At 36.9% G+C, this 15,383-nt stretch overlaps 1 protein-coding gene across 1 annotated transcript in view; it reads left to right on the forward strand.

The window, feature by feature from the left end:
* Positions 1 to 14,216, forward strand: part of LRRC40 (leucine rich repeat containing 40) — a 55,850-nt gene extending 41,634 nt beyond the window's left edge. Inside the window, exons 12-15 of the mRNA XM_081085904.1 lie at positions 1,330 to 1,440; positions 3,620 to 3,697; positions 9,429 to 9,614; positions 12,817 to 14,216. Of these exons, the coding sequence (XP_080942030.1) occupies positions 1,330 to 1,440; positions 3,620 to 3,697; positions 9,429 to 9,614; positions 12,817 to 12,922 (481 nt within the window). The 3' untranslated portion in view covers positions 12,923 to 14,216. The remainder of the gene's footprint in view (positions 1 to 1,329; positions 1,441 to 3,619; positions 3,698 to 9,428; positions 9,615 to 12,816) is intronic.
* Positions 14,217 to 15,383: the final 1,167 nt, after the last annotated feature.

Raw genomic sequence — 15,383 nt, forward strand, 5'->3', positions numbered from 1 at the left:
TAGATGACTTACTAAATCAAAGAGTATGGCTATCTGTACATATCCAAACTCATTGTATCTTTCATTGTATCTTCTTTAGCACAGTATTTGATATTCTTTTTTTCTTGCTAATATAGACAAAAATGATTTATAGTCAATAGTTTAATTCATTTTTTGGCTAACCATATATAGCATTTCATGTTTTTATAGTTCAACGAGAGGCCTGGTGCATGGATTCATGCACCAGTGGGGTCCCTCGGGATGGCCTGCACCCTCTTGCAATCCGGGACCCCTCAGGGGATGTCGGAGAGCCGGTTCAGCCCAATCCCCACTGGCCAGGTTGAGGGACCCCACCGGTGCACCAATTCGTGCACCGGGCCTCTAGTATGCATATAAAATCTTTGGTTAATCTCTTCCCCCCTTCCCTTCCCTCTGAGATTTATCAGTTTGTTCCATGTTTCCATGCCTGTGGTTTCAGCTCCTGCATTGAGTGTCTGCCCCCTGGTGGTTAGTGCGCGTCATAGCTGTCAGCTAGGGGGACAGTTGCTTAGACTTTTATATATATAGATTAATAGCATTCTTTTAACACATTAAGTGCCAAGCCTGTTTTGTCTTCTTTTCCGTTTAGCCTGCAATATCTGATTTTACCTATAAGCTGGCGGCACCAGTGACTGACCGGTCCAGACGGAAAATATACTGTCAGTCACCGGAGACTGACATGGCGCTTAACTAAGTGTTAAATTATTAAGCTTGATTAGGCTTACTTAGAAATGTTCAGTTCTTCCTTTTTAAGTTTTTGAGTTAAGTTGCTTAGTAGTGACACTTATCAAACCTAGGAATTAACTTAATTTTTCTTACAGTCATGATTAAATGTAATGATAGGATAATAAATACTATACTATACTTCTAAAATGTGGACATATAGTATTTAAAAAACATTTTGAAGTACCCAGATGGTGTCATATAATGCACTCTAAAAAGAATACTACTATGTTATAGAGTATATGCCTAACCATTTATTTCATGGATTCAAATCATTAAAAAAATTGCCTAGATTTCACTTTTCTTTAATTGGTTCATTTCTTTATCCATAATTGGTTTAAATATAAAATAAAGGGGCTGTTAAACTTCATCATACATTTAAGGATAAGTAGAAATTCTGGGATAGATAATATTAAGGCAGTTTTTAAAAACTACTTTTATCAGTTACACATCCAAGCTGATTAAAATTTTTATGAGGAAAATAAAATTTACAGAAGATCTTAATTAGCAGAAATAATACAGGATTTTTATCCTCTATGGTCTTCTTATAGTTTGAGTGCTAACATTTAAAAATTATTTTTGTTTCAGGATTATAGAACTGAAGGAAATGGTTTCTGATGTCAATCTCGGTTTTAATAAGTTTTCCCTTATATCTTTGGAATTATGTATGCTTCAGAAATTGAGTTTTTTAGATCTCAGGTATGTATTGATACTGTTCTTCACTTTTTCCATTATAACTTGTCTTTGAGTTTTGCCTAACTTTTGCCCTGTCCCTCATATTTTCCTAAGTAAGTCTGGAAATTGGTCTTTAGTTTATTAATAATATTTTAGGATAACTCTAAAATATAGCATTTAGGAAATATTTTAATCAGATATCTATCATTGTAGGCAATTTACAAGTTAGGTTATATGACAAAATTATTTTAGATATTGGAAAATATTAACACATTTTTAGATTCTTGCTTATGCAAAATTACAAATAACATGTGGAAAGTATTTGCTTCACATGGTTCCTTTTCTGAAAGTAAATAGCATAAACTGTCAATCCTGTACTGGCATACCAGCTAGCTGGCATGGCTTTCCCTCTCTCTTTTTAAATATATTTTTATTGATTTCATAGAGGAAGGGAAAGGGAGAGATAGAAACATCAGTGATGAGAGAGAATCATTGATCAGCTGCTTCCTGCACGCCCCCTACTAGGGATCAAGCCCACAACCTGGGCATGTGCCCTTGACTGGAATCGAACTGGGGACCGTTTAGTCCACAGGCTGACACTGTATCCACTGAACCAAACCAGCTGGGGCTAGCATGGCTTCTCTTAAAAAGAAACTATTTGGTTCCAAAATATTATATTACATAGACATGCCAGAAATAATGAAAAGGAACACTGTGGGTGGCAACAACAAGAAAAGAAACTACTTAAGGTTCTGCAGATGTAGTAGGAAGTTTAATATGTTCAAAGTTGACGTGACAGGATCAAAAGTATCACAGTTCTCTGAAGGTAATAATACATGTCTCTGTGTTAGATAATCATTTATTTGCATGGGCTTTAATACTATATGTCTACTACCTAGGTTTCTTACTTCTCATATATTGTTACTAGGAGTGATTTTTAGTTTAAGTCTAACTCCTCTTGTTCTGCTGAAACAGTAGTTAAATAACAATAAGTTAAGTTATATCTTTTTTTATTTATGGGATGAAAGCAAATCTACTCTGCTCCTACTAAATGTAGACTAATTTCTATTTTTGGGTGGCAGCATTAGCAAAACAGTGTAAACCATGTTTTAGTGTAGTATTGTCAGAGTAAAGAGAGTGAATTTATGTCCACGTTGCTGTTGTATTTATTTCTTTTTGTCCCATTCTTCAATGGTGTGTGTATGTGTGGCCTTTTTCTGTAACCATATCTGGAGGTTTCTAATTAAGTGCTAATTAATATGCTAATTAATATGCTTTTGTGTCTAATATAAGTAGGTATAAGACTTTCTAGGAAAAGGATAGAAATGAGCAGTAGGTTATTCAGTACACCTTAATAAAGACAATAACTAGAGAAAAGAACAGAGAAAAGAAAAAAAAAACAGGTTGAAATGTAACTATTACACTTGACTTCGAATGTAAAGAAATAAGTTAGAGGAAATTATTCAATTGTAATATGTAGCCATCAGGTTGGATATAATTTTTTCACAGATATTTTCTATTGTTAGGTATATATAGCCTCTATAATCCTACCTTTTTGTTAACCTTCCTTCTAAAATTGTTCCCAGGTCCTTCCAACAGTAAATGAGATTCTGTTTTCTGCCATGGTTCATCATAAGATCTAAAAAAAGAAAATGCACTGTGCAAATTTAAATACCAAACTTAGAGTAGAAATGGACTTGCATAATACCTATGTGGTAGAAAGTTCCACATTTCTAAATATGTAGCATCTCTCTACTTTCCTGTCAAGTTTTTAATATAATATTTAAAAATTTTTTGAGTAGAATTTCATGTCTGTATGCAAGATATCTGTGTATTTACACCAATCAAATATCTGTAGTATCAAAGAATGTGGTATTTCAAAGCATGATGTAAAGGGCCCTGATCTGGAAAAGTATTGCTGAACTCAGTTTGAAGGAGATAAGGAGTTAACAGTGTTAGTCCTATTAAATCAATTGTTAAAGAGTTGATTATATTATCAATGGGATGCATATTGGTATTAGAATTTGGTAAAGTAATCAAATACTTGAGGTAGCGGACTGATTTAGCATTCTGAGGACTCAGCCTTAAGCAGATCAGATCGAAGATTTATAAGCAGAGCTGTGTATTTTTTGTGTGTGATGAACACTAATTATAAATTGAAGCTGAACAAAAATTTTTTGTAAATCATCTTTTTCTTTCTTAGAAACAATTTTTTAAATTCCTTGCCTGAAGAAATGGAATCGTTGATAAGACTACAGACAATCAATCTTTCCTTTAATAGGTAAGAGACAGAACAGACAAATCTGTGACTAACTGTTATTCTGTGGAAAATTTGTAGGTTTAATCAGAGACGACAACTAAAAGAGCAAACAAAAAAGGCCCTATATTTTTACTTAATTTAAATGTCCAGGTTTATTTTCACTTAGTTCTACTTAGAATTTAAAGTGTTGCTTTCTTAGTGCTTTCACCACTGGTCTGTAGTAGATTTCTTGTTCCTTTTAATCATTTTAATAATTATAATTGCTATAATGGAAGCATTGTGCACAGACAAAGGTGTTTCCTGAAATTACCTGAAGATAAAGGAGGTAGCATTAAAACTGAGACTTAGGAAAAACTGGTAGACATTTGCCAGATACACAGGGGTAGGGCACCCCAGGTAGAGCAAGTAGCATGTACTAAGGCACACAGATATGAGAACATGCTGTGTTGGGGGCACTTCAAGAAGTTTAATATGGCTCTGACCATAAAGTATGGGGCTAGAGCAGTGGTCGGCAAACTGCGGCTAGCAAGCCACATGCGGCTCTTTGGCCCCTTAAGTGTGGCTCTTCCACAAAATACTGACTTCTGTGCATGGGCCACGAAGTTTCAATTGCACTGTACATGTGCGCCCGCACATGGTATTTTGTGTAAGAGCCACACTCAAGGGGCCACAGAGCCGCATGTGGCTCACCAGCTGCAGTTTGCCGACCACTGGGCTAGGGGAGTGGAGGTAACAACTGACGTTGGGTATGTAAGCAGCATAAAAACCCCTCAAGAGCTTTTTATCCAAAATGAAACTTAGATTTTATTCTTTAAAAACTATAAAACTACCACTAATTATTAAGAACTAGAGACCTGGTGCATGAATTCATGCACCAGTGGGGTCCCTCAGTCTGGCCTACGGGATCGGGCCGACACCAGCTCTCTGACATTCCCTGAGGGGTTCTGGATTGCGAGAGGGCTCAGGCCAGGCTGAGGGACCCCACTGGTACACAGTCGGGGCCGGGGAGGGGTACAGGAGGTTGGCCAGCTGGGGAGGGACCGCGGGAGGGCTCCAGGCTGTGTCCGTCTCGACTCGCTCATTCCCGATCAGCCGGACCCCAGCAGCAAGGGAAATTAAATTAGTCAAGCACTCTGAAAGTGTTTTCACTTTTAATGTGGTGTACAGGGAGATATTAGAATAAGTTTATGACTTTATCAGTCATTGTTTGCATCACTGTTGTTTTTATATCATGCCTCTGTTGTTATATCCTTTTGTTACTGTTTATTAATAAATTTATATATTATTTTCATATACATTTTACTAATTTCCTTTCATCTCTCACAGTTTTATTATAGAGAAAGGGCAAATAGCAATATTAAAATATCCCTGCTAATTAATTCCCTTTATTAAAAAAAAATATTTTATTGATTTTTTACAGAGAGGAAGGGAGAGGGATAGAGAGTTAGAAACATCGATGAGAGAGAAACATCGATCAGCTGCCTCCTGCACACTCCCCACTGGGGATGTGCCCGCAACCAAGGTACATGCCCTTGACCAGAATCGAATCTGGGACCCTTGAGTTCTCAGGCCAGTGCTCTATCCACTGAGCCAAACTTGTTAGGGCAATTAATTCCCTTTTAATGTGCACAAATTTCGTGCACCGGGCTACTAGTTTACTATATTTCAGCTACTATCTGAAGGTCTTCAAATATATTCATTCAATCCTGATAATCCTATATTATAAAAGGCTAATATGCAAATTGTCCCTTCCACTAGGAGTTCGACCAGGGGGTGGGACCTGCAGGGCAACCACCTCGGCACCTCCCCCTGGCTGGCCCCGCCCCTAATCGGCCCCCCCTATCTCAGTCAGGGGCAGGTCCAGCCAGCTAACCTCCTGCATTCCCTCCCTTCATCCCAGCTGGCCCGGCCTGATTGGCCCCTGTTGGGGTGGGCCGGCCAGACCCCACTCATGCACGAATTTGTGCACCGGGCCTCTAGTAAGTATATAAGTTTTATATCATTATTATTCCTCAGTGACATAGTGATGTTAAAATGATGCCTTTTAAATTTTTGTTCTGTCTGCTCCATTATTTTTGCTTTCTCATGGGTAAGTTATACTACTGTTGTCCTTATTTTAAAATGTATGCACTTCTCAGATCTCTCCTAATTTTTATTTGTGAATTGAATTTTCATTTCTCTCTTGAATTGGCTATTATGTTATCAGTTGCATTGTCAAGTAATATCTTTGGAGAAGTGGCAAAAGTTAAGCCTAACTTCTGTGTTAATATTAACAATTGAGCCATGTCATTTTTTTTCCCTTTAAAGTGTGTAATTATTGGTTTATAGTATATTCACAGATATGGACACCACCATTACAGTCAATATTTTTATTGCCTTAAGAAGAAACTCTTGTAAACTTTAGCTGCCACCCTCTTATATCACCTTCTGCCCCTTCTCAGCACTAAGCAACAATTAATATATGGCAGACATTTTATATAAATAGAACTATATGTGGTCTTCTGTGACTGCTTTCTTTCCCATAGCATAATGTCTTCAAGATTCATTCAAATTGTAGCATGCATTGGTATTTCATTTCTTTTTATTGCAGAGTAACATTTTTTATATGGATGTACCACATTTTATTTACCCATCAGTTGATGGATATTTACATTGTTTTCAACTTTTTGGTTCTTTTTTTATTTTTTTTTTATTTTAAGTAGACAGAATTTATTATTTTTTTAAATTAAATCTTTATTGTTCAGATTATTACATTTGTTCCTCTTTTTTTCCTCCCATAACTCCCCTCCTTCCAGTTCCCAACCCACCCTCCGCCCTCACTTCCCACCCACTGTCCTCATCCATAGGTGCACGATTTTTGTCCAGTCTCTTCCCGCATCCCCCACACCCCTTTCCCCCCCAAGAATAGTCAGTCCATTCCCTTTCTATGTCCCTGATTCTATTATAATCAACAGTTCATTCTGTTCGTCAGATTATTTATTCACTTGATTCTTAGATTCACTTGTCGATAGATGCATATTTGTTGTTCATAATTTGTATCTTTACCTTTTTCTTCTTCTTCCTCTTCTTAAAGGATACCTTTCAGCATTTCATATAATACTGGTTTGGTGGTAATGAACTCCTTTAGCTTTTCCTTATTTGTGAAGCTCTTTATCTGACCTTCAATTCTGAATGATAGCTTTGCTGGATAAAGTAATCTTGGTTGTAGGTTCTTGGCATTCATCACTTTGAATATTTCTTGCCACTGCCTTCTGGCCTGCAAAGTTTCTGTTGAGAAATCAGCTGACAGTCGTATGGGTACTCCCTTGTAGGTAACTGAGTTTCTTTCTCTTGCTGCTTTTAGGATTCTCTCTTTGTCTTTTGCTCTTGGCATTTTAATTACGATGTGTCTTGGTGTGGTCCTCTTTGGATTCCTTTTGTTTGGGGTTCTTTGCACTTCCTGGAGTTGTAAGTCTATTTCTTTCAACTTTTTGGTTCTTATTGTTAATGATGCTATAGACATTTATGAACAAGATTTTGAATGGACATATCTTTTCACTTCTCTTGGATATATACCTGGGAGTAGATTTGCTGGGTTATATGGTAACTCTGTGTTTAACTGTTGGAGGAACTGCTAGACTCTTCCAAGGTGGCAGCACCTTTTACAGTCCCACCAGCAATGTATGATTTCTCCACATCCTCTGATTTCTCCCCACCCTTACCAATTCTTGTTATTTGATTTTTTAATTTTAGCCATCTAATATTTTTTGACTTTTTAAAAAATATATTTTATTGATTTCAGAGAGGAAGGGAAAGGGACAGAGAGATAGAAGCATCAATGATGAGAGAGAATCTTGATCAGCTGCCTCCTACACCCCCCCCCCCCCCCCAATGGGGATCAAGCCTGAAATCCGGGCATGTGCCCAGACCCAGAATTGGACCGTGACCTTCTGGTCAGTGCTCAACCACTGAGCTATACTGGCTGGGCTAAAGTGGTATCTTGAAGTTTTGATTTGCATTCCTATGATTTCTAATGATGCTAAGCATCTTTTCATGTCCTTATTGATCATCCTATATAATAAAAGCCTAATATGCTAAGTGTCCGTTTGTCCAGTCATCCGTTTAACAAGTCAAAGCGTAATATGCTAACGATATGCTAAGGCCACTCAACTGCTCGCTATGCTGTGCACTGACCACTAGGGGGCAGACAGTCGACCAGTCAACCAGTTGTTATGACGTGCACTGACCACCAGATGCTCCGACTGGTAGGTTAGCTTGCTGCTGGGGTCCAGCCGATCAGGACTGAGCGAGACAGGCCAGATACACCCTAGAGCCCTCCCGTTGTCCCTGCCTGGCTGGCTGACCTCCCGATCATGCACCAGTGGGGTCCCTCGGCCTGGCCTGTGCCCTCTCTCAATTCAGGACCCCTCAGGGGATGTCAGAGAGCCAGTTTCGGCCTGATCCCACAGGCCAGGCCAAGGGACCCCACTGGTGCACAAATTCATGCACTGGGCCTCTCGTTTGTATATATTCTTTAGAGACCTGCCTATTCAGATTTTTTCTCCAATTGTCAGTTGCGTAGTCTTTTTATTATTGAGTTGTAAGTGTTCTTTATATATTTTAGATACAAATCCCTTATTGGATATATGACTTACATTATTTTCTTCCATTTTGTGGGTTATTTTTTCATTTTCCTGATGGTGTCCTTTGAAGCACAAAAGGTTTTAATTTTGGTGAAGTTGTTTATTTACCTTTTGTTGTTTGTGCTTTTGGTGTTATATCTGTCAAATCTAAGGTCATGAAGACTTAATCCCTGTTTTCTTCAGAGTTTTATAGTCTTAGCCCTTCCTTACATTTAGGTCTTTAATCCATTTAGAGTTAATTTTTGTATATGATGAGAGGTAAGGGTACAACTTATCTTTTTGCATGTGAGCCATGCCTTTTCATGGGTTGGTGGGAAAGAAGAGGAGGGACTACTTGGAGGCAGTTTGGTTGGTCTGTACTCCTAGATATTGACTCCCAGTCCCTCTGGAAATACAGAGCTGCCTTGAGTTTACCCTTTGCTATTGCATTTTTTTATATAGGGAAGTGAAAGGCCACAGCTGTGAAGGTCTACAGCCCATCCTATCTTTTCTAGTCCATTTTATGAGATGCATTTTGCCTCACACTATCCTAGCCTCTGTCCCCCAAGAGACACTCGAGGATTTTGTATTAATTGTTCTGAGAGCCATTAGTTTTCTTATCTCTCTTGTGGAATCTTTAGCCTTGCTTTGGAAGAGGAAGCTGACAGCCTATGCTAGTTTGTCATCTTTTCAAGAACCAAAAATGCACTCATTTTTGAAACTTCAGTCAAAGCAAAATAGGAACCTTGAATTTTTACTTAATATTGGCAGTGATTCTGTTTCATAGTAAAAGTGAACTAAGGAAGAATACCTAACACAGAGACATTTTATATAAAGTATTTCAGGATGATTTCTTTGTCTTCTGAATGTGAAGAGGAAAACATTGGATAATTTACTATAAACTTTCATTTGATTTTATACAATAAAATAAACTGTTTCAAATCTCCACTTAACATACATTTCAAGGTTTCCAAAATTAGTTCATTTTCTTTATCTTCTTGTAAATTTGAACATAGGACTTGAACTAAATATAAAATAATTTACACTAAAGAAAACTTTATCTCAAGATATGAAACTTAAGATCATTGTTAGAAGGAATGATTTTGCCTCTGATTCCAATATATTTAGGTGTGCTATTCATCTTTAAATAGGTTCAAAATACTACCTGAAGTTCTGTATCGCATCTCCACACTTGAAACAATTTTAATTAGTAACAATCAGGTTGGATCTGTGAACCCTGAAAAATTGAAGATAATGGAGAATCTGGTCACATTGGACCTTCAAAATAATGACCTCCTACAAATTCCGCCAGAGCTTGGTAATTGTGTAAACTTAAGGTAACTACTCCATTCTACTAAGATTTTCCATTTATTTGATTGCTTTGTTGAAGTGTCTGTGCTTTCTGTTTGTCTGTTGTGTTTCGGTACTCTACCAGGAAAGTTGAAATAAAAACATAATGTCCTGTTAATAATAGGTAACAAACCCAGAATCCCAATTCTGTTTTCCAGATTTTACCAAATTTATTTTTTAAGCTTTGTTTATGTGGTATTATATATGTGTAGATAAAGTAATTGATTGTTTCTAGTGATACTTTTCTCATCACTCAGTGTAACCTGAAACGAATGTGTAAAATGTCAGGGGGATAAATTTAGCTGTGCATATGGGTTTTTTCCCCCTGCCAGCCTGGTCGCCCCTCACTGCCCCCCTCTGCTGGCCTGGTCCCCCTAACTGCCCCCTGTGCTGACCTGGTTGCCCCCAACTGCCCCCATGCTGGCCTGGTTGCCCCTCTCTGCCCCCCTCTGCCAGCCTGGTCGCCCTTCACTGCCTCCCCTGGCAGCCTGGTTGCCCCCAACTGCCCTCCCCCTCCCCCCGCTGGCCTGATCGCCCCCAACCGCCCCTTCTGCTGGCCTGGTCACCCCCAACCACCCTCTCCCCCCCCCACCAGCTTGGTTGCCCCTCATGGCCCCCTCTGCCAGCCTGGTTGCCCCCAAGTGCCCCCCCCTGCTGGCCTGGTCACCCCTCACTGCCCCACTGCTGGCCCGGTTGCCCCACACAGCCTGCTGTTCAGTCATTTGGTCGTCCCTCATTAATGCCCTGCTGTCCTGATTGCTCCACGCAGCCTGTTGCTCAGTCGTTTGGTCTTCCCTCACTAACCCCTCTGCGGGCCTGGTCTCCCGGTAGCCTGGTATTCAGTCATTTGGTCGTCCCTCACTAACCCCCCTGCCGGCCTGGTCACCCCACTCAGCCTGTTCGGTCATCCATTTGGTTGTTTCGGATGTGACGGCCCCTGGCTCTTTATATATGTAGATGGTCTTCATGCTGGGTCATGATCTTCCTCACTCTGTGTTCGCTGTCACCCTTAGTCTCAAATGTTTTTACCCTGCTTTTATCAATAATCAACCTAAATATCATATTTGAAAACCTTCCTTATTCTCCAGGCAGAATTAGTCACTTCTGTAATTTTCCATCCTGCTTTGTTTAGACTGATATATACCATTTCTTTGTCCTCCTTTAGAAAAGAGTTGTTCCAGTGCCTAGAACAGTGATGGCGAACCTATGACATGCGTGTCAGAGGTGACACGCGAACTCATTTTTTTGGTTGATTTTTCTTTATTAAATGGCATTTAAATAAATATCAAAAATATAAATCTTTGTTTTACTATGGTTGCAGATATCAAAAATTTCTATATGTGACATGGCACCAGAGTTAAGTTAGGGTTTTTCAAAATGCTGACACGCCGAGCTCATAAGGTTTGCCATCACTGGCCTAGAACATAGTAAGCACCCAATAAAGCTTGTTAAGTGACTATAAAGGTAGTTGGAGATGTTAACAGAAAGCTAAGTAGTGAAGCAGAATGTGTCAGAAGTAATATAATTATTTAAAACTGCACATGATGGTTTGACATATTTTACTTTGCTCGGGCAGCGCTGGCATCTGCTCTGGTAGCCTTATTAGTGCATTATAGGAGGCAAGTACAGTTGGTTCTCGTTACTGGAAGCAGTTGTATTCTATAAAGTCTCTGTAAATACCAAATGAGTGAATCCTGAAATGTTACTCCTAGAGGAAGTACAAGAGGTAGGTCCTTTTGAGCCTCTGGTCACGACATTTTCAATCAGTCAGTGCAGTACCCCTTTTTTAATGTGTTTGTATTAAGACACCTTATTTAATATTGTTAATTTATTAATATTGAACGATGGCCAAACAGCTCTGTAATACATGCCTGAATGAAGCTTATTTAATATGTATTTTTTCTGTAAGGCACATGGCAGCCTTCTTGTTAAGAAAACTGGCGAGCACTTTAGCACTACACTTGCAGGCCATTTTAAAGAGTGAAGTTACCAATAAGGACAAAAATGGGAAAAAATGCCACGTGAAATAGACCAGGGATAGGGCACTTGTTTACAGAATGAGAGCTGAAACAAGAAGGCAGTGTCACCTGCTCAACTTCAGCAGAGAATGTGCTTATCCAGCAACTCAAATTTTTTGCTGTTCTATGCGTGTCAAAAAATGGCTTTTAGAGTGCCAGCTGCGTTGATTTTTGGGTTGCAAATAAGTTGTAGTGAGTAGGCAAATTAGCAAGTACTGAGGATTGACTGTAATTAACTTCTTTTTCTATAAATTAAGAAAGTCAGTCTTTAAAAGAATTCCCAAGGCACATAGAAGTATTTGAAGATATAATTTAGATCTGCTGTATATAGTGTGGTGTGATTCCTTTGACTTTTGTTTACACAAACACTCAAGTTATTGAAAATTAGTATAAAAGTTTCTTTATCTCATACGTTAAGGTATTTCATTAATTATTAAAGAAACAAATTAACAAGCCCTTAAATCTTAAATTGGAACCTCATTTTAGAACATATAAATAGATTTTTATGTGTGTATCTGGTCAAGGCCGGGGGAGGGGATAGAGGGCAGACGTGTCAATGTTTCCCAGGGCGGAGGGGGATAATTTGGTTACGTTTTAGTCCTCGGCATGAGTACTTGTATGCTCATTCTACACTTGTGTAAATACAGGGGCAAAAGTAGGTTTAAAGTTGTTTGTATGGAAAGTAATGCAATAATTAGTAAATAATAATAATACAAGAATAAACTGTTTCACGTACTCACAACTGTAAACCTACCCTGTATAATTCAACCTTTTAGTCTGTGGTCATAAGATTGAGAAAAGGATGTGTTAAATGGTGGTTCAGATGACAACAACTCTCTGTAATAGCTGTAGGATCTTGGACAAGTCTTTCTTACCTCCCTGAACTTGTATTTCCTTATCTCTAAAATAGGAATATTAACGGGGCCTATATTATAGGTTGTTAAGATAACTGAGTCAGTGAATTTAAATTACTGAGCAGAGTACCTTTCACCTAAGTATTGTTGATGTTGTCTTGGTTATTGTTGTAGTTATAATTCCAGCTGTTTAAATGGTTAGATTTGAAAGAGACAAAAAAACTACACGAATCTTATTCATAATATTATAAATGAAATTAGAAGAAAAGCCTCCCTAATGGACAGTGTTAAAGTTCTTATTTCTCTCTTTTGCTTAGAACATTACTGCTAGATGGAAATCCATTCCGTGTTCCGCGAGCAGCCATATTAATGAAAGGAACAGCCGCTATTCTGGAATATTTGAGAGACCGAATTCCTACATAAATTGGAGTTGTTTTATAATCTTGGTCATGCTAATTCTTAGAATTCTTACATTGATAATGAAAGTTTTTCTAAGGTGTTGTGTACATTTGTAATGGTGATAACAGTGTTCTGAGTGTTTTGTACAAGATTTATCCTACTCATTTTCATTCCATTATAACAAAACAGTTTCTTCAAAAGTGAATTTTTATTTAATGAAGTTTAATATTTTTATAATGACAAAGCATTTTTGTAGAAGTTGGTTTTTTCCCTAGTTCTGTTTTTGTTACATATAACGTGACCAATTGACTTGAGTGTGACCATCCAATTTCTTTCGTTTAATATAAAATTAACTTGAATTTTATTCAATGTTGTTCTTTGACATTTAAAAATAAGACTTCATTACTGATAGGACTTTTGTGATGTTATTGGTCTCAATATATGTTTTCCATTAACATGCACTGTATTGTTTTGTTTTAATCTAGTTAAAATGTCTTTAGCCTTTTCCCCATGTTTTAGGAAATCATTTTGTCATGATTTCTAATGTCACAGACATGCTACACAAGATATAGTTATAGTTGGAGAAAATAGTAAGTGTTGTTAAAATTACCCTCACCTTCTTGAATTAAAAGTTGACAAGGTTTTATAAAATGATGTCTTAGTATTAAGCTTCCATATAATAATCTGGTACTTCTGGATGCAAGAAATTCAAAGAGATTGGATCTGCATATTTTTCCTTCAAAGTGTTAGCAGTTTAAAAGTACTTTTTTTTCTAAATATTGAAGACCTTATTTTATTCTACAGATATTAGAAACAGGACATAACCAATAATGTATACTGCATAGAAATCTTGAAATGTGCTTTGTTTAAATATTTACTAATTAAGTATTTGTATACATCTATTCTGTTGGTGTGTTCTAATCCAGCCTTGTATATATTTTTTTTCCAGGGGCTTAATTTTAAAATTTGCTTGTAATCTTCATAAGATTAAACTTGTAATCAGGCAGTAATTTTCTAAAAGGGAAGTTACTATAGGTGACTTCATTTAATAAATATCAAATATAAACATTTTTATTTACATCAGAAATATCAGAAGTAGGCTAGGCTGATCAGTCATTATAAAACTTACCATTTGATTCTATTAAGTAGCCAATCAATAGAATGCATATTAACTTACACAGATGGGTGGATAGATAGGTAGGTAGGTAAGTAGGTAGATAGCTTTTGTATGATCGAGGCATGCTTATATGAAAAAGTCAATTGCTACTAAAGATAAATAGTACATGTTCATAATAAAAGTTACATTTTCAAATGTTAATTACAATGTTTGTGTTTTTGGTTTAAAACAAACATGCTTTTTTCATACTATAACTTTGGTTGACTAAGAAAAATCTGCTTTGACATTAAACAAAAGACACTTTACAATAAGGTGACATTTTATTATTTATACAATAAGGAGACTTTTATGTTATTCAAAACACTTTTTAAATACTGAAAAAGTTGAGTACACCAAAGCCGAAAAATGGCTCTGCTATACACTGCACAGCATTATTTTAGTCCCTGTATTTTTATCTGTACAGAAAGCATCTTCAAAATGCATTCTAATCACATTGTACACCTTTGCCGATTAGTGTCAATACATAAAATAAAACTGCAGAATACAGCTTGCATTTGCAAATTAACGAAGTAATTTCACTGATTCAGTAAATTTAAAATATAGATTCATAGGACTTCTTTGCACATAAAATGAAAGCAGCTTTCAAGGTTGTTATGGTCTCATACTGCAAAAGAAAAACCATTAAGTACATTCACAGTCTATGTTAATAAAGTAGTAAATGTCTTCATTCAGTTTTATTTACATCAATCTGTAGTTCAACTAAAAAGTACTGTTAATTGTGGTACTGTAGTTCTTTTAACACATACAAAAATGATAATTTTTATATATAATTTAAGCTCAAAATCACAATTATCTCAAAATATTAATTACAATACAGCCATCTCAATTAAACATGTGATTTATTTTTTTATAAAATGGTAAAATTTTTTATTAAAGTAAGCAATTAGTTTTGAATTGGCTAGAGTTCTCCCATGTAGAAAACCTTAAATGTTAAGAGGTGTTTCCTGCCAACTCCCACTCGAATTTGTATACAGCCACCTAGGCTAGCAAAGAGACAGAAAAGGCCCCAATTTATAAAGATTAAGCCTCTTTTGCTATACTGCTGTGGCTTGTTTCTTCCATAAAAGCTTTACAAGGGGAATATCAATAAACTATGCAGTGAAATGCATGCATTAATATACAATATGTTTATGTAAAATGTTAGTATTTACTAGTGCACATTAAAATGTTCACAAAGACTGCAAAAGAAGTCATAAATAAAGAAGCACTTATAAAGACCTATCAACTGCAAATTGTAAACTTGAAAACTACTTGATAATATAATGGAATTTCTGTGAAAACAAATCCCAATTCAAGTTCTTTCTCTGG

The sequence above is a fragment of the Myotis nattereri genome, assembly GCF_964212035.1.
Source record: "Myotis nattereri genome assembly, chromosome: 3".
In the NCBI taxonomy this organism is placed as follows: domain Eukaryota; kingdom Metazoa; phylum Chordata; class Mammalia; order Chiroptera; family Vespertilionidae; genus Myotis; species Myotis nattereri.